This window comes from Thermobia domestica, chromosome 3 (assembly GCF_964235325.1).
Source record: "Thermobia domestica chromosome 3, izTheDome1.hap1.1, whole genome shotgun sequence".
Taxonomy (NCBI): domain Eukaryota; kingdom Metazoa; phylum Arthropoda; class Insecta; order Zygentoma; family Lepismatidae; genus Thermobia; species Thermobia domestica.
In genome coordinates, this window is record NC_137456.1 from 88,829,173 (window position 1) to 88,856,418 (window position 27,246).

General features: G+C 36.8%; 1 protein-coding gene across 1 annotated transcript in view; it reads left to right on the forward strand.

Annotated features, from left to right (window-relative positions):
• Nucleotides 1-7,112: 7,112 nt before the first annotated feature.
• Nucleotides 7,113-27,246, forward strand: part of fliI (FLII actin remodeling protein) — an 83,560-nt gene continuing 63,426 nt past the window's right edge. Inside the window, exons 1-5 of the mRNA XM_081751265.1 lie at nt 7,113-7,386; nt 11,840-11,950; nt 15,488-15,726; nt 19,486-19,647; nt 20,716-20,936. Of these exons, the coding sequence (XP_081607391.1) occupies nt 7,324-7,386; nt 11,840-11,950; nt 15,488-15,726; nt 19,486-19,647; nt 20,716-20,936 (796 nt within the window). The 5' untranslated portion in view covers nt 7,113-7,323. The remainder of the gene's footprint in view (nt 7,387-11,839; nt 11,951-15,487; nt 15,727-19,485; nt 19,648-20,715; nt 20,937-27,246) is intronic.

Genomic DNA, 27,246 nt, shown 5'->3' on the forward strand with positions numbered 1-27,246 from the left:
TATATATATATATATATATATACAGCTATTTTGTATGTGAAAAACAGACTACGTGAATTACAGTGTAGATACAACTTGCATTCGTACAATACAAGGTACAATAAACTCATAGATGTACCATATAAGAGACTCAATAAGTCGAAGAACAACTATGATGTACTAGGCATAAAATTGTATAATGAGTTACCAAGTGAATTATCTTCAAGTCCCATGAATGTGTTTAAACATAAATTACAATTGGCTATTAGAAAGACCGTTTTATTCATTAGATGAATACTTTACGCAAATTAAATGTGAAAGTTAACATATTGTAATTTCTATGTATATTTTGACGTTGTCTATTGCCGTAATTGGTTCAAGGACAATAAAATTATTATTATTATTATTATTATTATTATTATTATTATTATTATTATTATTATTATTATTATTATTGTCAGGTCTTTTTCGATGGAAAGCATAACCAATGGTGATAACCTTTCTTGGGTCATTCAATTTCTTGAAAGTGTCAATTCTTTTTGATGTGAAAAAGAACTTTTCTTCTTTTACTGACGCCATAGGTACAGTTAATATTAAGTGCAGAAGCTTTGTAGATTCACTAAATATTTTTTCTAGATTTTTGTGAACAATTCATTCTAGCAAACTCAGTCCCTGACAGTGATCCGAATTCCTCTTCAGTGTAGACTGAAGAGAGTTCGTAGCAGAGATTAATGTTATAAAAAAATGTACATTGAACACGCTTTATTCACAATTTATCAAGGAAAATTTCAAATAAATTATGGAAATGTACCTAGTGCATACAACATTACTGCCATAAGGTGTCCTGTAAACTTTTTTGTCTAAGCCTTAACTGTAAGTTTTCCTCAATTGAAAGCTGGGCAATTTTTTTTGTAAGTTATTTACAGAAATCATAATATGCAATTTATTCAGAATTTGTAGGTTATGTACAGAATTAAAGCACACACAATAAAATTAAATCTAATAACTAATAACCAAAACAGCTGATACAAAAGAGATACTAGTATATGAATTGCGAATGTCACATATTCATACATAGGGCTGTAAACTGGCCGGCTTTTCATTGGCCTGGCCGGAAAAATTGATGTTATTTTGATTAAAGCCGGTGACGGGTACAAACTTCTCACCAGCCCCTTTATAACCGTCTTTTGTTTTTAAATTTGTATCTAGTTCGAAGTATAGATATTGAAAAGTAGCTGTCATTCTGTAAACGCAAAACTGTTACCTTTCACCATGTATCAACGATGTATTTTGTTCACCTGTTTAGAAAATTTTATAGAGATGACAGGGACTGTATCAGGGAAAATTTGAATTTACTTTCAAGGAATTTTATACATTTATTAAGAGTGGAAAAGGACTTCTTAAAGCAATTTCCTATAGTTGAAGTAGAGACTATCCGCCTTATGCAGAGTCGTTTCGACGTACGATTAGCGTCATACTAAACTACAGACTACTGCAGGAGACTTATGTTAGTCGAACTCTTTAGTATGGCTCTAATCGCGCTTCAAAACGACTCTGTATAAGGCCCTATATATTTAAAGAGTGAATTTCATTTTCCAAATCCAAAATTGTCACTTAAAGATTATTATACTTTTGTTCATCTGTTTCGATAATTTTAAAGGAATGGTACTTACTGGTAAATACAATAAATTGATCAATGCCGATTGATCAATTTCAGTTTCTCATTTATAGCACAATGTATCTATTATTAGTATTCTGTTATTAGTGAATGTTCTAAGGACATACAGAATATATGTGTTAATGCACTTTCGTTCACGATAGTACATTTCCTTTCCATGGATAGGTCCGAACAGAGATACTTCACGTTGAGACCTATATCACAGAGAATTTTGAAGAAGTGTCGGTTCTTTTTATTTTACAGAGTTGGCAACCCTATTCATATATCAACAAACAAACACACACACACACACACAATTGTGCGTAAAAGAAGAAAAGAACTACATTCCAAATCATCCGTCTTGGTTGTTACGCAATGCACGATGAACACAATATACTTCCACATGAGGCGAAACAATGTTTATCAACGTTCTGGAAAGCAACCTTGAAACCCGCCAGATATAGGAACAACATGTTATCTGGGAGGGGTTCAAAGTATTTGAGGAAGGTCCAATACGTCTACGTAATAACGAATCTGTCTTTTACTGTACCCGAAAAGATAAGTAATTCTTAATTACTGTCACCTATATTTTTAGAAAAAAATGATAGAACGATTATTTCTATAAGAAAAGAAAGAGTACATGATGAGGCGTAAAATAAAATATTTAGCTTACACCAATTATTTCTCTGTTAAACAAGTATAGTTCGTTAAGAAAGTCTACACTAGTCGAGTCGCTAGTCGAGAAATGCTAGTCGAGTTTCAAAATTTTGGGGAGGTTCGGACCCGGTGGACCCCCTCGTGGCTACGGCTCTGAGCATTGCTAACTAGTCCCAAATTCAATGTGGCGTTCCCCACCATACAGTTCTTTCTATCAAGAGTATAAAATATACTTATTTTATAAAAGAAATATGTATATACTAAAATACTATCCACAGAGGGGGGGGGTCTGCATATTGACTTATTAATATTTGGTTCACAAATTAGTGTAAAAGAAATTTTCATTATCTATATAAGCTAAGAATTAACTTGTAAATGCGGATCTGCTTTCATTTGATTTCTGCTCTACTATATATTTTCTTTTTTTATTTTGTAATTCTGCTATCACTGTTTTTAATTGTCATTATATTGATTTGCTTCAGTATTAGTACCATAATATAAAAATATGAATGCATAAAAAGAAATTCCATTTGTTAACTGCTAGTGAAATAAAATTTAGAAATCTTATTTAGCGCGAAAACCTTCTCGTTCACTCGAAACCGTGCTGTGTTGCAGAAGCACTGCAACGACCAGACCCTTTAACTTCTGAGATAGGGGAAAGGAGACTTAACATTTGCTCCAATTCCCGCGCTGAAGGAATCTGGTCGTTGCATGCTCGCTGCAACACAATATAAATTAGAGACTCTGTGACGGATTATTTTTCGCTTTTTAAAACGGATTAACGAAACGGACAGTTAGAAAAGTAAAAAAAATATGTTATTTAAAGTATATATGGGAGTATTAAAAAGTATTTTTTCTGTTCTTTACTACTATTGCTAATAATATTTTTTTCTTGAAATACTTTGGTAGTTACGCAACGCTGCAACAATAACATTAGGCGCCACTGATATATATATATATAATCCAAGCCGAGGAACAGTACCCCCAAGAAACTAAAAAAAGGAAGCCTCGTACCACAATTCAAGCAAGGATATGCGTAGTGTAGAGTCATCTGTCTGGTATATTAGACCGGGAATATAAACGGTCCGGTATATAAACGTGTCTTACTATTTTTCTTTGTACTAATTCATGCACTTTTCTCTTTCATCCAATAACATTTATCAGCACCATAGTAATGGATGTCTGGTAATTTTTTTTATGTACGTTTGATTTGAAGTAGTGTTTTAAAAGAGTAGGGAAAATATACTTTGGTCGCCAGTAGTCTAAATGAAGTGCCTCGGAAAATGTACTCAGTGCCATCGGCATGAATTTTAACGAATCAATAAATTGTTGAATTTCATTCTTAAAATCTTCGTCCCATTAAACATGATGGCACTTTTACTTCGTGTTCTTCCGCCAAGATTTTAAGTGTAAAATGGCCATCATAATCATTGTAATTACATGCCAGACATGTACTAATTTTAATGTGAGGTTTTCGTTGTAAGCATGCAAGAAGGGAATTGATTGAGCCTTATTGAAAAATGTATCCTCGCTGCCCCTAAATTTTGTTTCGGTAAGTATACCTTTATCTTCAATGTAATTGTAAGATACTTGCGTAATCACCAGTAAATTTGGCTTATGAATGAACGTGTCATCGTCAAATTTTGTTTTCTGAGTCGCCTCAATATAAAACACCTCAATACAAACACCTTCTTTGAGTGGAACAGCGATGGAAGGTTTTAATTGTGTCATATCGGGCATCATAACATTATAAAGACGATGAAACACATTGAATACATTCTGTATACATTGCAAAAATAGTCTGTACAATTATGTTATCTTTCACATGTACAAATAAACTAAAAACTTAAATGCGTAGACACTTGGAACATTGTTTTGCCATCTTTACATACTGGATGGCTCTTATGCTACTATAAGATGATTTGTGTAACATGAATCTCACCATAAAATTCTCAATTGTATTCTGAACACATCTTCTCAATATTAGTCTTGCTAAATGGTTTCTGTATTTCTCACATATGGTCGGTAGGTTAGTTAAGGTTAGTTTAGGTTAGATTTGGTTATGTTATGTTAGGTCTAAGAACTTTCATTATCCATTTCTCCTGTAAATTTTGTGTTTTTAGACCCCTTCTGCTAAACATAACCTTCAAGATATTTTTTCATTACATTTGTTACTGATGACATAAATTCATATTCAATGAAGTTTGTATGTTGATGCTAAGCTTTAAAAATACATCGTTGCACATTGATTTTATTAGTCGACATCTGAAAAAATGCTATAGTAACATTCAATTAATGAACTGACGTCATTCAAAATTTTTCGATAACGAACTGACGAAATTTTTCCACTCTATACTACTTTTCGACTGAATTGCCCAAAAAGTTCCGATACCAGGCATTAATTGAAGAGAAGAAGAAACATAGTAGAAGATAGGAATTCAAGTTTAGACACAATGACAATTAGACTTAGACACGTTCACCTCTGGTGCATGGGGTCCCGGGTTCAAACCCTGCTCCCGCCAAGTGAACTTTGTGGTGGACAAACACCGTGTCCGTGGGTTTTCTCGGGGTTCTCCCGTTTCCTCCCACTTTCTTCATTCCACCATTCCAATCATTTCTCATAATCACCGTCTCCTTTAGCCTAACCGGCATAACAGTGGGACGTAAAACTCAAAGATTTCAATTTTAGACTTAGACACCTTTTTTGCGTATGATGTTATTTAGTTTTACTACATAAGTCCTTTTATATGTATACGTTGCACACTTGGAACATCAGATAATTATGGAAGAGAGAAATGAAAAGATTTATTCAACAACTGCAGCTCTGTCTCACGACGCCATCATACTTGTTTTGTATTTTCTTTCACTCAACTCGAGCGTTGATTGGCTATTGAATTCTCTTGAATTGGATTGTTTAGAACCGAAACGAAATTTCTTGAACGAAACTATTGAATTTAAGACAAAAATTACGTCAGTGCTGACGTCTTTCTCATCAAGTAGTCTTGAATGGTTTTGAACAAGAGTCTTGTTCAAGCTCTCTTGGATCGTCTACAAGCAGTATAAGCAGTGGCGGCATTGGACGTTAAAAGTGGGGGGGGGCAAGAGATGAATATTTGTATATCAATGTTAGTTACCAATGGTTGTTTCTAACACATTGACAAAAAGTTGTATAACTAATAGGATACTATTTTTTCGTTAAAACACCATATATCGTATTTCATATTTTATTAAGTAAATTGACATGAGCAACGCAAGTAAGTACTAGCCCTTTGTACTCTTAAACAACGATGGTGTAAGAAGAAATTTGATTCCTTGCTCATGAACATCTTAAAATTCTACCTGGAAACTTGTGTGATTAGATTATTTAATAACGAATTTGCAAAACAAAGAAATAGAAAGGATAATATTAATCATAGTAATGAATAATGAGGCTTGTTTTGCAAACGATATATTCAAACTGGGGATTAATGAACAACTTATATTTTTAATTCCACACATCAGTGGTCGAAGTGAGACGGTATGCGGTGGTATGCCATACCGCCTCTGATTTTTCAGTAATGAGGACATACCGTCTCTGGTTTTTCAGTGATCAAGACGATATTTAAATAACAGGTATGTTGAGTCAAAATCATAATAAAACACAGCCTGTTTTTTTTTTCCACTTCGAACACTGCCACACATGCTATTAAATGTATGTTATTACTCTTAATAAGACAGTAAATACTACAAGCATATGCTACGACATTTAAAGAATTACTTTTGTAGCTTCCCGAAACATGTTCGTTGCCATTAGGTGCAGTTTCGACTTTCGTGGAGTATGTCTAAACTCAACAATACTTAGAGCCACTCCACATTCCAGTTATACAAAATAATCCGAAACTTAGAATTATATCGAATTCACTAAATTTAATTGTGTATATACACTCGTACATCCCTAAACACACCACTTCACCCGTATATTACACTACAAAACAATGGAAAAGGTACAAGTTGTTTCTTATTACTCTTTTTTTAAATCAATATCCCTTACTATTAGAGAGAAGAAAAGATATATTAGGAATTGTACTCCTAATGGGGCGTTTACACTTGGTCGATTTAGTCGCACGGCTAAATCGACTCGCTGCATTTGCGACTAAATCGAAGCAACTAGACCGAATGAGATCGATGGATGTGTTCAATTGTTTCAACCGAAATTGAATGCTGTTTGTCGACTCGCTCTCCTCTGGTCGATTCGAAATCGACTGGCAATTTTAAAGATGTCCAAGCAGAAAGTAATTGGTACAATTTGCGGTGTTATAGAAGAAGAAAATAGAATCGACCACAGAAAATAGAACGTCTTTCAATTCAGTTGCTAGTCGATTAGTCGCTTTCGATCAACAAGCGATTAAGTTGAAGTCCCGTTTACACGGTCGATTAAGTTGAAAGTGACGTCAATTCAACTGAATCAAACGCAAATCGACTAAGTGTAAACGCCTCATAAGGTTAATTTTTGGACAATTTTCCCTGGCAATCAAAACGCAATTCCTGTAGCTTTCTTAACTCCACGGGAAGACAACCAACCTGTACTCACGCAACGGCAAATATTATATGGCACCATTTTTTTCTGTGAACCAGTAAGTACATACTAAAACTTTACATTCCCAAATTAAATTATAACATTAATGGGTCACTTCAGAATAGTCGCCGCCCATAAGTATAAGACAATTACAAGTTGTACCCTACATATTTTGTTCCGAGGCTGCTAACCTTATAACCGATGGTGGTTTTGAAGGAAGAAAGAAGTATGCTACAAGAAGAGTTATAAGGAGGGTTTAAAAATATTATTGCAAAAAGCTTCTACACGACACTCATTAAAATAAATAACTTTTAAAGAATTATGTTTATTCTCTTTTGGCATTTGTTTAGCATTGAACATCGAATGCGAAGGAAATACGGAAGGACATCATCATTCGCATCAACAACTTCTTTTGTTTCTTGCATTCTGTAGTTAATTGAGGATTTTGTTTATAGAGAGCGCACTAAAAGTGAAAATGGCAAATACAGGTGTTCTTCCGTTTGTCAGAGGAATAGATTTTACTTGCAATGATTTTAGTGTATGTATTGTAATTTCATATGTTCAATATAGTAGTTATAATACAACTACAAAATTTTGAAGCTAGTTGAAGTAACATACCTCATAGAGTAATTTGTGATATATTTTTGTGTTATTGTTCATCGTAATGGGTTCTTCGCTAGTTTAGAATGTTCAGTAAATAAATCCCTGTAGTAATTTTTGCACGTTTGAAGCTTTGAGCATTTCTGTTTTTGAGTGTAAGGTGGAAAAGAATCTAATGGTTTAATTGTTATGCTTCAGTGCAAAGCAGTTGGCAACACTTCTAATGAGGGAGAAAGGGAGTGTAGAAAGTGAAAAGTTCCAATTTAATTATTAAACCTAATGTGCTGTTACCTTCATAATTTGCGCAGCATCTTATAAATATTACATTTGCAAGTTAAGTTTTGGCACGCTACTCGAAATAATTGTTGAAACATTGTAATTCTTTCAATAATTTCCTTCTTATTCTTCTCTTAAGCAACGTGACATTACCCCATTTAGCATAGGTAGAATTCAGGCGCCACCAAGAGTAATTTTTTAACAATTATAATTATTTTACGATACGCGGATAAAGACGACGTCCGGGTGTATGGCATAAAAACTAGTGCAAGATATACAAACCCACATGTGCTAGATGAATATTATAAAGCATGAATGATATCTAATCAAGTTAGTGCAAGGTGAAACTATGGGGCTAAGTAATAGGCTTGAGTATAGCTCGCTCCCCCCAGTTCTTTGTCACTGGAACTGGAAGAGTCACTACTACTAGTAGTACTTATATCGAGAACAGAACCCAACCGACCCCTGCGGGGCTTCTAACCCGTTCACTACTACTATTGCTACTAACGGCCACTACTACTACTACTACTTGTACTAAAAATTCTTTACTACAAGATTTACATCATAAATGTTTATAGCATACAATTCCGATTCATTATGAACTAATATGAATTGTTAGAATCACAATGATTCGTTAAAAATCAATGGGGGGAGGGGGAATCTATACTCAATCCACATAATATTATGGGTATGCGGCAGACGGAAGTGGGCGCGTCAGCAACGGAGGGTATCCGCGTAAGCGAGGGTAGTGAAAACGTGGATTTTGGCAGTGATACGAGTTTCAATAAAACTTGTCATGGTTTCATACTAGTAATGCTGCATTTGTAAACGTAAAATAGCTTCTCTACACTGAGCAGAAATACACCGCCGATGGGAGATAGTATCGAATATAGTCATCGATGATATGCATTCATTTATTTTATCTGTCGTATAGCAATTGTAATTTTACACTTGTAAACCTAAAATACAGCTGTATTATTTCGTAGTTAATTCTGTCGCCTGTAGAAGTTTGATCCTTATAAATATGTCTTTTCTCCAGAGTATTGACTTTTACATGTAAATTTTCCAAATTGTGGTGTGCGAAAACTTGACCAGCACCAAATTGCAAAAGTTAGCTTCGGTTTTAAGTGCAGTAATATGTTATGAAGCAGTGCTATTACTCGTACAGTTGAACAATCTGGAAGTATCCATATATATTACATGCAAATTTGTTTACAAAAATAATATCACTGTGTTAGAAAAGCGTATCCTCTTAGCGACCTAGCACGTTTACTTAACTATACTGGCATTATCCATAGAATGTAAGTCGTCATATATTTTGTGTAGGTGGGAGGTAGACAGATGGTTCACTGATGCCTTAGGAACTTCGCCACAATAACTCAAAACCCGCTGCAGCTGGTATTTTTACACAGAAATGAAAGATGGCACTATTTCTAACCATGAAAACAAGCATCGTTTATTCGCATACCCAGCTTAGCTACTCGTCTGCTCCCCAATGACTCGCTGCCACGCGGCTTGTCTTCGCTCTACCCTCACGCAGATTAGATACAAGCTTGTAGTGACCACCTAGCACAGGGTGATAGGTGTATTTTGCTTATTTCACCGAGTATGCCTTATCTATATTGGTACAGTACCATTTGTCGGAAAACACCTCTAAACCAGTCCTACTTTTCGTGCCTGTATAATGATATCAGCTGGGGTGTGTTATGTAAAGTTTATCTGAAACTTATACCATAATGTATGGTTTCGACATTCGTACTAGACACCATTGCGTAAGAGAATAAATATTGTTCGTAACAATCAGGAGAACCGCGGGAGCTGTAAGAGGATAATGACGAGCAGAAGTTAGTAACACAGGTTGAGAGTGCAAGGGCAAACGCTAGTTCTATTACTAACACTTAAATACGTTGGAGAAATGCATGTGAGATGTTCCTAGTATGCATACTGTATGCAGGGGTTAAATCCATTAAGCCCCGCCGCGATAACTGAAAATTTGCAAAATTTACTGGGAAGAATTACTGAATGTGGTTATCGTAGAGCGCGATGGAATAAGAAAAGGGGAGAAATTGGTGTTTATTTATTAGTATTGATAATTTCGTAAATCTGTGCTACTGACATCAAACTAGACAAGATTGAAGATGATGACCTAAAAATTGAGTAATTTTGAGGAATTTCTATCAAGATGGCTGAAAATTAAAGAATTTTTATGAATGATATTTTAAATTAAAATATGAAGAAAATTTCTGGGAGAGCTTTTGGGATGATTTGAGATAGGAAAAGCGTTCTACTGATGAAAATGAAGAGAAATATTTAAGAAATATAAGAAGTCAAGACAGAAATGAACAAATGCAAAATAAATCCTAACCTATTCTAAACCCTTCCTAACCTAATCCTACCTCTAATATTATGTAAAAGAAATAAATCTCAATATTGCGCCACTACAACTTCTACATCTTATCTGACAATTATACGATATTATACAGGGTGTACGAAAATTCCCTAACATGGTAACTCCATGTTGGGAGGTATCAAAGTGTTATGTAAAGGAAGCATACAAAGTTGTCATAGAAGTGTCGCAAAGCTGTAGCAAACACAAGCCATGTGTTTTTATGCCGTATGAAGTGCTTCTTTACTATCCGTGTGGATGCGTATACTTACTGTCACTGATGCGCCTTGCTCCCTACGGACGCACATCCTCGCTTACTCCTGGGATTTCCCTGTTGAACTCATACTCTGACTCGGTTAGATGGCAGTTTGTTGGTATTTTCAGGTTGGCTTGTGTTTTATACTTAGCCCTCCTAAAGTCAGTTTGCAGCACCTACAAAAAGAAGCATTTTCTAAGGCAGTAAGAGTGCATTTCGTGCCAAGGAAAGATTATTTCGTTAATGTAAGTGTGCCCCCATAAAATAGGACAATACTGTAAACGAAACGTAACGTAACCTTAACTTATCTATCAGCCAAAACTGGCAATGCCTTTGCCAGGCGATTTGTAAGTTTTGATCAATTACTTGTTTTAATTAGCTGGCGGATCTTAATGGAATAAATTCGGTATGCACTATTGTTATGGGGGATTACATGATAATGAGGTTCATATTGGGTAATTATTTTGGGTCTGTTGGCGTAAGTTGATATTCCGAAGCTGATTGTTAGGAAAGTAGTTCGGTAAGGTTGGTGTATTGTCATTTTGAAAGTGACATACATAATTATATATCTCTTATGATATAATGTTATTTAGTTTGTGTTCGAGATGCTTGGTTCCTTCAATGTCTAAAGTACTTACTCTATGCAAATCTTCTTTTACTTTGTCATACACACTTCGAGAAAGTAGCTTTTTAGTAGTTCGTTTTTCATTAACTTGTTCGCTTCAAAAGAAATTCAATATAAAAGTTAAATGGTATTTATTCATTGATTGTATTGTTTCCTTCACTCCACTCAGAATGTCTTTATCCCAAGTTAACAGATGCCTCGAGATACTGTGTTGTGTGTTGGTTAACAGGAGTTGGTATGTTTGCACTCTTCTGCGATGATTGTTTCAAAGTATTGTGATCGGTTGTGACATAATGTTATCCGATGTGTTTATATTATCTGTTTGGTTGTTGTGTAGTTACTCGGCCACAGGATACAATTAGCACATGGTTTTTCTTGTACTGTTTGTCGGCGGTCGTTGTTAAAGCTAATTTTGTTATACATTTTTTTTTATTGTTTTTGTTGTTTTATTTGTAACGTGCATGAGTTGAAATTGTTTATTCAAACATTGAAATAGTGGTATTTTTTTTTTTTTTTTTTTTTAAGGAAATCGAAGGAAATGAAAGTAGGAAGAGTTACGTCATTGCTGTTTTACAAACTTTTTCATTGCGCTACCTGAAATGAGTTGGTTTCTGTTTTTATAGGTTTCTGGCTTTATTTTAGTGGGATACCACCCACTAAACTTTGCCCATTATTTTAGTTAGAGGTATGTTGCCTGTAATATAAGTTTCAGATATATTGTTTTCTTCGTAAAGCAGAAGATTTACCCGTACATTTTGCAAATAATGGCCTTCGTGTTGTTCACTTTCGCCATTATACTGAGTTTAATGAGAATAAAATTAATAACTAGTTTTATTTTATTTTTACAGAATGGAAAGTTTCCAGATGCCATGCGGATGATGACTGGAGTCCAATGGCTGAGATTGGATAAGACTGGCCTTACACAGATTCCAGAAGAAATGGGAAAACTTGTAAAATTGGTGAGTATTGCCAAGTGTGAATTTCAAATAGTGAGTTAGCTCTGTGGTAGAAATTTTATTCCTGTCTTATTATTTTAGGCACAAATATCTTGTCTGAATTAAGTATATGTTCCCTCGAATATAACTATAGTACTCATCTATTTGTATTCCTTAATGAAGAATAAACTTCCTAATATTTCTGTTACGTGCGCTGGTAACCTTTAATGAGGACTAACGAGGCTTAATATATCTTGCATATTGAGATATTCATATGTTTATTGTTTTAGTATCAGTAGATATTTCAAATTTATCTGCAAAGTAACGTATTTTAAGCTTGAAGAATTTTTTGCTTGTATGTAAATGGTAATCCAAATAATTGGCTCCCCCCTAAATGGCTTCAAATAATTGACTGCCCCTTAAAACCACCAAAATCCATATTACTGGTTTTAAGAATGCGGAAAGTTACATCAAGACTAGTGACAGGATATAATAAACTTCTGCAAAGGCCTAAAAAATAAAAATAACCGTTTTAATAGATAAGATTTCTGGGAGTGCTCTCTACATTACACACATCATTAATTATAGGGGGAGCCTTTATTTGATTTTGCAGTATATATATTGGGAAGGGGGGTGTAAAAGATGAGTGCACATTTCGTTCCTTATCACGATTTAACTGGTGTTCTCCCATCTCAGTCAGAAATCAGTGACAAATTTGAGAAGGTCTTCCATTTCTTTCAGACACAGTTAAACTACATATTTGTAAATATGGTGTGATTATTCGGGACAGGACGTTTCGGCGCTGCCATTTGGGCGCGAGGTACATAGTAAAAATCACAATTTACGACATATGAAGTAAGCTAGGCACTGAAAACTAAGTGCGAATCAAGATATATACATTTCCTACACTTCTATCTTTATCTCACCTCATTTATCTGTATATTTTCTATCTCTATCTTATTTATTCATTTAAATTAAATAGTTTAATGCGTTTGTGACATTTGTTGCCTAACCTCGTCATGGTATGATTTTTCGCTTGTTCACGATTCTTGTGCTTCAACATGTTGTTCTAATTTTTGTATTATATAAGGAAGCTAGGAAATGAAGAAATCAGACGAACTGTTAGTAATTTTCTTAATGTTAATTAAAACATATTGATTTAATTTTTGTATTTTTTAAAAAGTTTATAATTACATATTTACGAATATTAAAATTTGTTTTCTTTCGTATTACGTTTGCCAAACTCTTCTCTTCCTTAAGTCCAATAAAGAACTACCAATAAAAGATTTCCGCGCACTCGAGTTGAGGGAAGTGGCCCCGCGTAGCGTAGTCGCTAACACTCTCGCCTTCGGTGCGAGCAGTCCCGGGTTCGATTCCCGGTGGGGGCACTCGGTCGAAAAGTGTAATATGCCATCCTGAATGAGGTTTTCCTGGGTTTTCCTCATTCACACCAGGCAAATGCCGAGGTGGTACCTAATTTATAGGTCCAGGCCGCTTCCTTCCTTCCCTTTCCTCGGATAGTGTTCTTCCTCAAACGTGATGGGCTAAATGGCCTTAGATACCGAGAGCCCAGAAATCTAAAAATCCTAAATCCTAATCGAGTTGAGGAAAAGATATTTCGCATACAGGGTGTCTAAGATATTGAGTTTAGGAACTTCAGTATGCCGTATTTCTGGTATCACTTTTTTTATTATTATTATTAACATTCCAATATAAAAATCAAAACGTAACACACTTTTTTTTTCGTCCCATTGTAAGCATTTAATCTGCATTAAAGAAAGTGGCGAAAGGAAAAAAAAAACTATTGCAAAGTGAAAAATAATAGTTAAGTGTACATATATTGGTCATTTAGCCACTAGAAATGTGTTTGACATACACACTTATTGCATAACTACAGTAGAAGGCCTGCTTTAAGTTTTTTAATGGAATAGGCTTACTATGTATGTAATGCAGTCAATCATATCTAGTCTGGTCTACCTACCTTTGGCTTGAAAATTTATCAAATAAAAAGCACACTTAACTTTGGTTGAAACTTAAATTTACAAAATTTAATTGTTAATTCAGTTTTTAGAATTTTGAAATTCCAGTATTTCTAGTATGTAAAAGAAAATCCAGTATAATTCAAGGACTTCCACTACAGTAGACACCTTGTGATATCTTGATTCGAACTTAGTACTCAGCGCCTAACATAATAACTTTTTAATTTAACTCGCGCCCAAACGTCCAGTGCCCAAACGGCGGCGCCCAAACGTCACGTACCGTGATTATTACACTCAAAAATTAGAAAAGTACAAAGAAATAGATATTTCGTTTTTGCCTGTATTTACTAGAAGCTAAGGTATTTTCAGGAATCTGTAAGGATAATTTTACAACCTGCAATTCTATGAGAAAATACGTTCTTCATCTGTACACTAGCACTCACGCTGCAGAATTATGATATTCCATCAGGAGATGACAGTTTGCGGTAAAGGTTTGGTATTTTTGAATCAAGACGTATCAAAAGCAAGTGTTTGTGTAAACAGATTATTCACCTCAGATCAAGTTGAGTATGCTGTTTTCTTCCTTCAATTATCTATCTATCTATCTATCTATCTATCTATATATATATATATATATAGATAGATAGATAGATAGATAGATAGATAGATAGATAGATAAATGAGAGTAACTATGTTTGTGACTTCGCACGCTTGAACTACCCGACCGATCTCCATCAAATATTCAAAATAGTCTAGGCATCGGGGCTCAAAAATTGACTTCTAAGGGCAAATCATGTAACAATTTGACATCCAATATTTTTTTGAATATATACGCATCACTGATCACAAAAATGCCGGATGCCAGAAAAAAAAAAAAAAAAAAACACCTTCCATTTTTCGTAATCATCCTTCTCCCTTAACCTAAAGGGCATAACCTTAAGACCGTTAAACTGATTTTTTTTTTATTTATTTTTTTATTTATTTATTTAACGTACGATTATGCTCCGAGGCTGAGGAAGATAATTATAATGGACGAAATGATGAAATGAAGGAAGTGGGAGAAAATGATGGAACTCAGGTACATAGTGTTTGTCCGCCACACAATCTACTTGGGTGGAATGTGATCGAACTAGTGACCCATGCACTAAAGGTGAACGTTCTACCACAAACTCACTGTGGCTCCACTGTTTGTTAGTGCAATTGAAGGAAGAAGAAAACAACATACTCAGTTTGATTTCATGTGAACAATTTGCTTTACACATTCAGCAATTTAATGTCCTAAATCTGTAATTGAAACCAAGATATTGACTACGAATTTAGAATGTGAGAAACATATTTAGCACGAATAGGTATCGTCGACTTAGAAAAGTGGTAATATTCATTTAAGTCGTATTTGAACTCAATAAATCAATATGCTATTTGGTAAGCATCCATTTTATTAATTTTGCACTTCAGTAGTGTGTATTAACGTAAAATCGTTTTAAATTGAATTAGTTATATCAAAGAGTAACTAATTATTTGAATATAAGAATGCGGATTCTTTTTATATGTGAAACTAAACTAGTTATATTTGTTGCCACAGGAACATTTGTCGATGGTTCGTAATCAGTTGGAGAAGCTATATGGAGAGATAACGGAGTTAGGATGCCTACGAACATTGAACATTCGACATAATAAGGTGAAGAGTTCCGGTATTCCCGCCGATTTGTTCCTTCTCGAAGAGCTTACCACATTGGATCTCAGCCACAATTTTTTGAAGGATGTGCCGGATGGTTTAGACAGAGCAAGATCACTGCTGGTTCTCAATCTAAGTCATAATCAGTTAGTATTTATAACATTTCTTTTTAATTTTTGGTACATCAAATGTGTTGAAGTTCACATTTTATGAATCACGTGAACAATATTTGTATTTTGCCCATCACTTAGTGCTCCCTCATACTCGCTAATTTCACTTGTTTAACTTTCTGGGCAATGAGTTCAACCGAAACGCTGTGGTCTTCTACGGATCCATAGATGCAAACCAGTATTCAGTTCTTCGTACATGTTTCTTAAAAAGAGCGTAGAGATTTTTGTTAATATAATCGTGTTTCAATATAGTAGGTTTCAATATAATAAAGTTGTTTTAGTTCAACTGAAGTTTCTGGACAAACTAAATTAATAAAAACACAAAATTATTTACTATATATAAAGGGTTGGATTTTTAGTAATGGCAACAATGGTATATCTGGAGAAGTAGAATACTTACAAGGTTCGAAGTTTTACAGGCCCTCGATGTAATCACCAGCATTGTGAATCGCACGTTTCCAGCGATGTGGAAGCCCTAAATGCCGTTGGCAATACCTAATCTCTGGATAGTGTGGCTGGTGCGATCGGTTGCCCGGAAAAGATCATCAACTGTACGGAAGCGTGTCCCACAAAGTGGTTCTTTCATCTTCGGAAAGAGGTCGTAGTCACAGGTACTTAAATCTGGAGAATACGGGGGGTGATACAGCACTTCGCAGCCCCAACGATGCAACACATCAGTGACCGCATCTGCTGAATGTACCCTTGCATTGTCATGCAGAATGATGGGTGGGTTCGTCTTACAGAATCTGGCCGGTTGTTTTGCAAAAAATTGCAGTAGTACTCTACACTAACGGTGTGTTCTTGGGAGACGGTGGGGGAAGGGTGAGGTGGCTCAGTGGTAGGGCGTTCACCTCCGGTGCTTGGGGTCCCTGGTTCGATCCCAGCTCGCGACGTGTGGACTTTGTGGTGGACAAACACCGTGCTCGTGGGTTTTCTCGGGATTTTCCCGTTTCCTCCCACTTTCTTCATTCCGCCATTTCATTCATTTCTCATAATCACCGTCTTTTTTTTAGCCTAACCGGCATAACAGTGGGACATAAAACTCAAAGATTTCATTTCATTTCAGTTTGGGAGACGGTATGGTTTATGATTACACTATCCCAGTTGTATGCAATGATGAGCATAGCTTTCACATTGGTTGGGATATTCCGAACTGTTGTTTTTCTCGGTGACCCAGAATGACGCCACTCGATTGATTGCCGTTTCAGCTATGGTTCATTCGCTCTGGCTCATGTCTCATCAATAGCAATGATCCGCCATAAGAAGGCCTCACCTTCACGTTGATACCGCTCCAAATGTGTTCGAGCAACATCATCTCGCACCCACTTGTGTTGTTCAGTCAGATCATGTGAAACTCACCTTGAGGCGATTTTACGCAATCCCAGGTTCTTCTTCAGAATTTTCAGCACAGTCTAATGCGCTAGTACTAACGCGTTCACGTTCTGCACATCATCTTCGCTTACAGGAGGATGGCCGGAGCGAGGCATGTCTGTGACATTTTGTCGCCCGTCGTTAAAGGCTTTGACCCACCTTGATACTGTACGGTATGGTAATATACTTGCACCGCAAACACCTTGCAATACTTCGTAGCACTATTTTGCATTCCTACGTCTAGCGCATTTAATTTTCAACCAGCTCCTCTGCTCTTGTTTCGTAAACATGACTGTATTCCGCGAGCACTCACTCAGAACTGCCTTCTAATTACTGGCGCTGCACGCGCATGGAGGGGAGAGCAGGCGAGTTCATGTGCTCTGAGCGAAGGTCAGCATCTAACCTATCGCTGGTGTGAATTGCTTTGTTCCCGAGTATATGTATAGCTTATTTGCCATTACTAAAAATCCAACCCTTTATATATATATATATATATATATATATATATATATATATATATATATATATATATATATATATATATATATATATATATATATATGTACGAACAACCTTCTTCACTTACGAAAACTCGCCAAGTTAAATATTATGTTCCAATACAAGACCGCAGCTTTTTGTCTGAAGTTATTGTCGAGAAAATTTCCAAGAGTACAGAGGTTGTTCAGCCTATTTCGTTCCTTCCCCCTCCCGGGCAGAATGGACTCACCTGACCTGGCTCGTGGCGTCCTGCAGTGTTGTGCAGTGGCTTCCTGGAAACGGAGTTATTTTTCTGCGCGGACGACAATAACGCACAAAACAGGACCATTGTTGTGAGTGTAGTGTTAAATTTGTTTCCAAGTGTGTGGGTTTCCGCTCTGTGACCAAAATGCCACCCAAACTAAACCGGTTTTGGGAAGGCTATGTTGCGGCTCTTTATGACGTCCACTTTAGTGTTTCTGTCATTAGAAAACAGTGCAAGAATGGTTGCAACATAAGTTTAAGTGGAATAAAAAATGTTATTAAAAAGCAACGAAGCTCCACCCTTTGGATCAGAAACGAAGTTGCCTAGGAAGCGGAAATGCACCAAGGCCACCTCCACCATGCAGAGGAAACTCCACAAAATGGCAATGCAAGAAAATCCTCCAACACAAAGGTGTATGGCTAATCGTCTTGACGTGTCTTTGGGGACTGTGAGCCGGACGTTACATCATCAACTCAAGCTGGAAAAAGTCATGAAAGCTTGCGGCCATCTTCTCACGGATGCCCTCCAAAAGGAACGAAAGTGTAACGCAGGAAGCTGTACGAACGGCATCTGGCAAAACAAAACTGGATGTACGTCGTAACGCACGATGAAACATGGATTTACCTTTCCGACTGCGGCAAACCGAGAGTCATCATGTACCGAGACAAAGGCGCCAAGAACTTCAGATGGTGGGTCCATGTCTGTAAAGAATCCTTCCCAAAAGGGTTCATGGTCGTTACTGGCTACTGTTACCGAGGTAAACTGAAGATTCGTAGGGTGGCTAAGAACTGCAAAATAAATTCGCAGTATTTTTAGGAGCAGATCATGCAGCCGATCTACAAGCATGAGATTCCAACAGTGTACGGAAATGATGCCAATGAGGTGCGCATTCACATGGACACGGCCTCATCACATACCTCACGATCGTCCCTCGCATTCTACAGGGAGATGGAGGAGGCAACTGGTATACAGGTGATACCTTTCAATGAGGTACCTGTTAAATCTCCAGATGCAAGTCCTATGGACTAGTGTGGATTTGGATTGTTGAAGCGGGCTTTGGGAAAACGGCGTGTGACAACTGTGGAAGGACTTTGGAAAGCTGTACAAAGGGAATGGGACAAGACTCCCCTTCCAGTTCTTCAGAGAAGCCTATTACAGTGGAAATTACGCTGTCTGGCTATTGTTAGGAACCAAGAGAAACACATCGAGCACTTACGGGCTGGCGCCATGGATTCTTCTACATTTTTAGGTAAGTCGAGATTGGCCAAATGTAGACTGGTTTAAGCTGGTTAAAACTGGTTTAAACAAAAAAAAATCAAAGGAAAAAATGCTTTTGCCAACCCTGAGGACAATAGTGATATGGACAGCTTTTTTTATAATCAAAAATGATACCTGAAAAACTGAAAATCAGGATCTAGATGGAGAAATTGATTGGAATTGGGATTAGGAATACCACATCTAGAACCAAGTAATTAAGGGTACATTACTGGATTAGTCACCTCTACACATCAAGTAGTATTCATCAGGTATAAAGATATACTCACTTTTATAGTATTTATAAGTTAGATCTTTAGAAAAGGATAGAAAGTCGTATTCGAGTATTTTTTTCTTTTTCTTTTCAGAATCGAAACTATTCCAAACGCATTATTTATGCACCTGACTGACCTTCTGTACCTGGATCTCAGCAATAATCGACTGGAAACTCTTCCCCCGCAGACGCGAAGACTGGCTAATTTACAGACGCTTATATTAAACCATAATCCTTTAGGACATTTCCAACTTAGGTAAGTTTCCATTATGTGTATGTGTTTAAAACTGTGTTCAATTTGAACTTTAAGAATAGAAAAGAACTATTTGTATTGTTCTTTGACATACACGTTTAATTCCATTTTTCTTACGGGGGACACGATGGCTCAGTGAATGAGCGCTCACTTCTCATGGGAGGAGTCCTTGGTTCAATCTGACGCTATGTGAGTTTTCTCAAAGTTTTCCAGTTTTTTTCCCACTACCAATTATCTCATAATCGCTCGTTTTCATTAATCATTCGTCTTCTTTATTCTGAAAGCATAAGCATAAGACGTTGAATACATTTCACTTTTTCTTCGTTCCTTTCAAGCAAAACGTAGGAAGTTAGCGTTCTTGTTTCGCACTTAAACAGATGTTTTCAGAATACACCTGTTATGAACGCATTTCTCATTTAGAAATATTTAAAGTTTTATACTCTTACTTTGGAATTACTAAAATCCGCAACCGTACAGTCTGTAACTATTTTCTTCATACATTTGATAAGAATCGGTAAAGGTGTTTGTGGAGAGAGATGATCAGCTCTATTTTTTACGTAAGTAACACCCAAAGTTTTAACCAGACAATAATGAAACACTATAGACCATAGAATGCATATTTTATTTTGTCAAAGTATTCCTCAATTTCGCTGATACACTTTTTGCTGTTTGCTCAAACTTTTTCTGCAAGCACTGGATTTACAGGTCTTCAGGAAACTCCAAAATCCATTACACGAAAGCTGTCTCAAGAGTAGAAAATAAAGTTACTGGAAATTGATCCTTAATTTTAGGAAGTAAAAAGAAATCATGCATTTAGAAATTGTTTGAGCAAATGAAAAAGTATATCAGCTTTAATGGAGAATACTTTGATAAAAGAGAATATCAAATTTGTGGCATATTTTGGTCTTTTTTTCCTTGCATTTTTTAAAGAAAAAATGTGATTTAAATGATTGCAAATATTTAAGCAAATGAGTAATGTATGAAAATTTTGAAAAGGAAATATTGTGAAAAAAATCTAGGATAGTTTGATGGCAAACGAAATGTCTTGAATAATTATTTTATATGCTGTAGGCAACTTCCTTCGTTGATGAATCTGGAGACCCTTCATATGAGGGATACACAACGAACTCTGAGTAACTTTCCTACGAGCCTCGAAACACTTACGAATCTTTCGGATCTGGATCTTGCTCAGAATAATCTTCCAAAAGTACCTGATGCTTTGTATTCTCTACAAAATCTAAGAAGGCTTAATCTCAGCGACAATGAAATCACTGAATTACCAACAGCAAATGGTGAGTACAGAAAATAGTTTATACTGAAGGTAATTTTTTTTCGTGTTAAATTGTATTGTGTCCCTGTACTATATTCGAACAAGTTATTAGATCAACCATTTATATTTATTTATGGGATAGATTTCTAATCAAAAAATTAGTGAAAGCATAATCACATACATTAAAAAATACATTTTATTTGCTACGATAGCATAAAGAATGCCGCGTAACGGCAGGAATACGTAATCATGTTGTGATTAATGGAGTGTGCGGTGGATATCCGTCATAGTGAACGTATCCTAGGAGCACACTATGGCCTGAGAATACGTGTACATGATGTAATGCGCGGTCGGATCATCAGTAAATTAGAAATGGGACCATCTTAAATGCCCGACGAAGACCAACGAGCACAGTAGGTACACTAGCTCGAGACGTTGCAGTTGCCTCTGGGACCCACGTATTACGTCAAACTATATCGGCAGTTACACGAATGCAAATTGTATGCACCCCGACCTGCCAGTGCATTCCCTTCACACAACAGCGGTCCCAGGCACTCCTACAGTGTTGTGTATCCTATAGTGAGTGGAGTAGTTGACTCCTCAGTGATGAGTTGCGATTCAATTTAGAGAATGTTCCCACCGTCTGTTTGGAAGGCATCAGAAGGACATGTTTGGAGGCACGTTACCACCACCAAAATGAAATTGAAAAGAACAGGTATGGGGCACTTGGTATTATGGCGCAGGACAATATCATGTTAGGGGCCCTACACCACCTTATGTTTTTCCGCGGCGGACAGAAATAGCCGAGATCTACAGAAAAATCGTCCTTGAAATTATGTCCGACTTTTCCGTGGTGCATACGATCCTGAATTTCGTTTTATGAATGATAATACATGACCAGATAGGGCACAGTTGATGGAGGATTACCTGCAACGTGAGGACATGCTTCTCAAGTGGCCAGCGTGGGCGGTCACCTCAGTTCCATTAAGCATGCGTGGGATACGTTCCGAGACGGTTTGCAGCCTTAACACCTCCACCAATGGTTAATTGGTGGTTGATGGTCTAATCCCTAGTATGGGTGCACGCAATTTCTAGTATGGATGCACGCTGTGCAGCCTGAATAGTATTCGCGGTAACCGCACGCTGTGCTGTATATTTCTGCCAATAAAAACCTGGACTCGTGACAGCCAATAGATGGTGACCACATGACGGAAGTGTATTCGGTCAGATTTTCAGTATTCGTGTGTCATTGCCAGTGTTTGTTTTGTCCAAGATATCTCTTCCACGCTTCTGAGCGGTCAGAAACATTTTTGTACCAATTGTTCATAATAGTCACTTTTATCCGCATATTCCCTGAAGTTACATGATTCTATATATATTACGAGGTCTGGTTAAACAAAGACGGGACTGACAACCCTGTCAGTAGTATACATGAAGCAATGCATGTGCGCGCAGAGCAACCTTGAATCTTCAAGAAGGGAATAATATACATAAGTTGCCGCTCGGTCGGGTTAGTCTGTAAGGAGCGATTGAAGAGAGAGGTATTCAATAGTATTGCCGGAAGAACTGCAAATGTGAAAAGTGAACAGTGCATTAACTTGAAATTCCTTGTGAAATTAAAGAAGAAACCGAGTGAGTATGTGAGACTTGCAGAATGTGTATGGTGGCAATACAATGTCACATATGCGAGTGTTTGTGTGTCACAAATGCTTCAGCGAGGGATGCTAGAACGTTGATAATGATGAAAGACTGGGTCGTCTTGTCACAGAAACAACAGAGGAAAATGTGGCAAAAGTAACTGACATTGTCCAGAAAAATCACAAGCTCAGCAGTCGAAGCAAACATGGTGGGCATTGATCAAGAGTCCACGCAATTTTGCTAGACTATTTGAACATGTGCAATGTTTGCGTTAAAATAATACTGAAAGCTCACACAGGAACAGAAGAACTTACGAAAGCACGTGTACAGTGACACAATGGAACGCCTAGAAGCAGAACCGGACTTCTTAAGGAAAATCGTCACTGGTGACGAGAGTGGATATTTCAGTATGATTCTGAAACGCAAAAGTAACTCATTCACTGAAAAAATCCCTCATGCTCACACATGAAAAAGCATGCAAGAACAAATCGAAACTGGCGGTCATGTTCATTGTGTTCTTTGATATCAATGGGCTGCTCCTGACTGAATGAGTACCCTTAGGTCAGAAAGTGAACAAGCGTTATTATCAACAGGTTTTGATGAAGCTGCAGGAATGCGTGAGAAAGAGAAGCCTCCCTTGTGTGTAGTTGCCAACACACAACTCGCTCTCGCCTTTGGTAGGTGCGTTCCCGGCCTCAATTCCCGGTAGGGACACCAGGGACTTCTTTCTTTCCTCACTTCCTCGGGTAGTGTGATTGCCGATGGGTGTCATCCCTCATACGTGACGGGATAAAAAGCCAATGATGCCGAAAGTCCAGAAATGCATAATTTCTGTTTCAGCAAGATGCTAATTTTATTACTCATTCATCGTACATAGAGTGGCCCCGCGTAGCTTAGTTGCTAACGCTCTCGCCTTCGGTGCGAGCGGTCCCGGGTTCGATTCCCGATGGGGCCACTCGGTCGGAAAAGTTTAAAACGCTTTTCAGGCCAGCCACTCTGAATGAGGTTTTCCTGGGTTTTCCTCATTCACACCAGGCAAATACCGGGGTGGTATTTAACTTACAGGCCCAGGCTGCTTCCTTCCTTCCCCAATCCTTTCTTCCTTCCCTTTCCCCGGATTGTGTGCTCGCCGAGGGACGTCATCCCTCAAAACGTGAAGGGCTAAATGGCCTTAGATGCCGAAAGCCCAGAAATCTAAATCCTAAATCCTCATCGTACATAGAGCATTACTATTGCTTTCTGTTCACTTTGTTCGTTTAATTATTGTTATACTATTATGTTATTTTTTTTTTTTTTTTTTGCTACGCTATATCCATTTCTCATAAAGTTATGAAAATATGTGTACTTTCCTTTCCACTATCGTACTCTTCAACAATTTTTAATATTCTGAGGGATACGGTAGCTCAGTGGCAGAGAGCTTACCTCTGTTGCGTGGGGTCCGTGGTTTGATCCCCAGATAAATAAGCTTATGGTTGACTATCGTGTCCATGAGTTTTCTCGGGTACTCTCGTTCTCCCGCATTCTCATTCCATCATCATGCACTTGCCCTAATCATAGTCTCCCTTAGCCTAAAGGGAATAATCATGGGACGCTTAACTGAAAGATTTCATTTTAATATTCTATTTAATGGTAAGTGATTTAATAAGGATTTTAATGATTAGTTATTTTTATATCAGCTAATGAAGAGAATCATCATGGAAGTACAACGTATACATTAAAGTGGTATTACGTCGCTTTGGATAATCATGTTTAATTAAAATTGGTCACATTTAAAAGAAAAACTCAAATAGTTTTGTGCATGCCTGTAGAGATTCCCCTTAAGTGAATGTCTTTTGTACCGTATCGAAACGCCAAGTCTATGTCCCATTTTTCTTTCGAAAGGCCATTGTCACAGGTTCAACTTATCTTGACATGCACACTAATTGATTATTTCCACAGTCGGAAGAAGGAGGCAATGACTTTATTTTCCAACAAGATGGAGCACCTCCTCATTGGCATTTATATGTTGGGGAACATCTGAATGAGCGCTTCCAGAAAGATGGATTGGACGTGTCGGAAATAATGATAATGTCTTTTACAAGTGGCCGACGAGGTCAAGGTCTGTGACTTCTTTTTATGGAGTTACGTAAGAATTGTATCTGTGTACCCCCATTGCCTCAAAGCTTGCAAGAAGTGCAAGTTCGTATCAGTGCTGCCATCCGGTCTATTTCATCAGATATGTTGGAGCGTGTGTGGCGTGAATGGGAATATCGTCTTGATGTGTGCATCACCTTTCGTGGGTCCCACATTCAATGTCTATGAGGTATAGTAAAATATATTTGGCATTTCTTTCAAACGTGACAAATTTCATTTAAATACGATTATCCAAAGCGACGTAATACCACTTTAACGTATGATAGTATTTTTATGGACACACCGTATAACTCTATATCTGCTTTCTTGTATGATTTTATATCCTGTCATACCGCATATATGTCAAGGAGAGAAAAACAACCGTCCCATTCTATTTCCATAATAAATTTAATTCTAGAGTTGTTGTGACCGAAAACAAAATAATAATAATAAAGCAATAATTAGACGAATAGCACAAATGACATGAACAGCAAGAAATAGCAATGCCCTGTGTAAGGCATTTTACTTTAAAAAAAAATGTATAATAAATAAATAAATAAAATGAATTAATTGACTATTTGTATTGTGTTTTTGTATGATGTTCCCTTTCCTTGAGATTACATGCTATGTTGAATGTATCATTGACTAGTGACACCGAACCTACTGGGCCCGTATGGGCTCGTCATCAACAGTCACTGATACACTCACCGAGCCAATCATCTACGGAAAATAGAACTCAAATTTGGCCCGAAATATAAAGCTTCCAAACTCTCTTCCATCTCGACTCACAGTCCGATATCCAGGCCTGCAGTTCATCATCCACATCCCATCCGGAAATAGGTTGTGAACCACGACTACAGACACAGGACACCGACCTCCGAGTGGAGCTGGCACTGAGCACAAAGAAGATCTTGATGTTGTCTGTGAAAGCCCTATCTGAATTTGAAAAAAAAAAAATCTCGAAACAGAATTTTGTAATTAAAAAAAAAAAAAGTCTAAACTGAGATTTTGATCGAAACCGATAAAATGAGAAATTTCTACAGATTCGGTTGTTTTCAACTCGGTCACACTAAGGAAAGTCTCTTCCCTGAATTTCACAGCTGTTTCATTTCCCCAGCAAACTTATTCTGTACATACTGCTCTCTGTTTTGACCATGCTTCGCATGCATACCAAAAACATCGACTACATATTTCTATGACTTCTTAAAATTACAAGCTAATTAGATTTAGTATTCGAAAAGAAAGATGCATTCACGGCTGGTAAGTTTTATTCTTTTCCAAAATATTCATGAATGTATTATTGGACAAAATATTCATTAACAGGAAAATATTTTACATTGAACTGACATACCCATCAAAATAAAATTTAATAAAATCGATTTCTAGACTTTTCAGAGCCGAAATGTTCTCTACTTTTGCTCATATGCTCGAAATATTCATATTCTTCAATATTCCTTAAATATTCTTGCCTTCTAGAGCATTGACATTGTATTGACACGCAAAAAACAAACAAAAGGACACAATAGAAAATACAAAACACTACTGAAAATAATAACTTCACTGCCTACATGTTGTGGTTAGCTTAATTTGCTTCTGTTTACATATTCTGTGGTGCTTACACTCCTCTGTGCGTCGAGATTGTGGCCGGCGTAGAGGATTTACGCTCTTCGCGACCTCTCTTCAGCTCGGACCCACATGACAATCTAGCACAGGCAAAACATTCATGTACATATTGACATCACACTTAAACCTAAAGCCCTAATCTAACTAATCTAACTTAACCTAGACAAGCATATATATATTAAAAAAAAAAAATCACACATATATTTCATAAAGCACCATACTTATTTTGCATTTTATATTTTGTTTAGTTTCGCTACCACAATCCTGCCGAAGACGCAGTGGTTATTTTTGCATCAGTGTCGCTCTGAATATATTGAATTTCTTAAAAAAAGAAGGAAAAGATATTTACTAGTAATTAACAAAAATTGCAATTTCTCACTTGATGGGTATCAGAATTTTAAAATATTACGTAGGTTTAGCCTACTGATGAAAGTTTTCAGTTATCGGTACGCGAAATGCATGTACCCTTGCACTTGACAGTAGCCGTGAAACTGACACTTGTTTACATTTTCAACATTCATAATCATTCTATTTCAAAACCAAAGAAAACATGCCAAAATAAATAAAGGTTGAACTTTGAGCAGAATTACCGAAATGAACACTTTCTAGATTTCGGGGAATCTAAAACATCTTTTATCACTGGGGAAAATGTGTGTGTGGTACACACATTTTTCTTGAGATTACAACAATCGCTCTGTGCTGAGATTTTAGCTTTCTTTTCCCCCCCCCATCGAATGAAAACACGATGTCACATTGCCTGAATCTACATGTGTGCGGCGTTGAGGGAAACTTTACGAACTTAATGCTTCATATCACGAATATTACACTTACACCAGAAAATATATTCACACATGTTTGTCAGAACAAGGAAATTTTGATGCCAAATACCTGGATTGAGATTCACTTTCACTATTCCTTACTTACATGAATCCTCTTCTTCACAGCGACTGAACGGATAT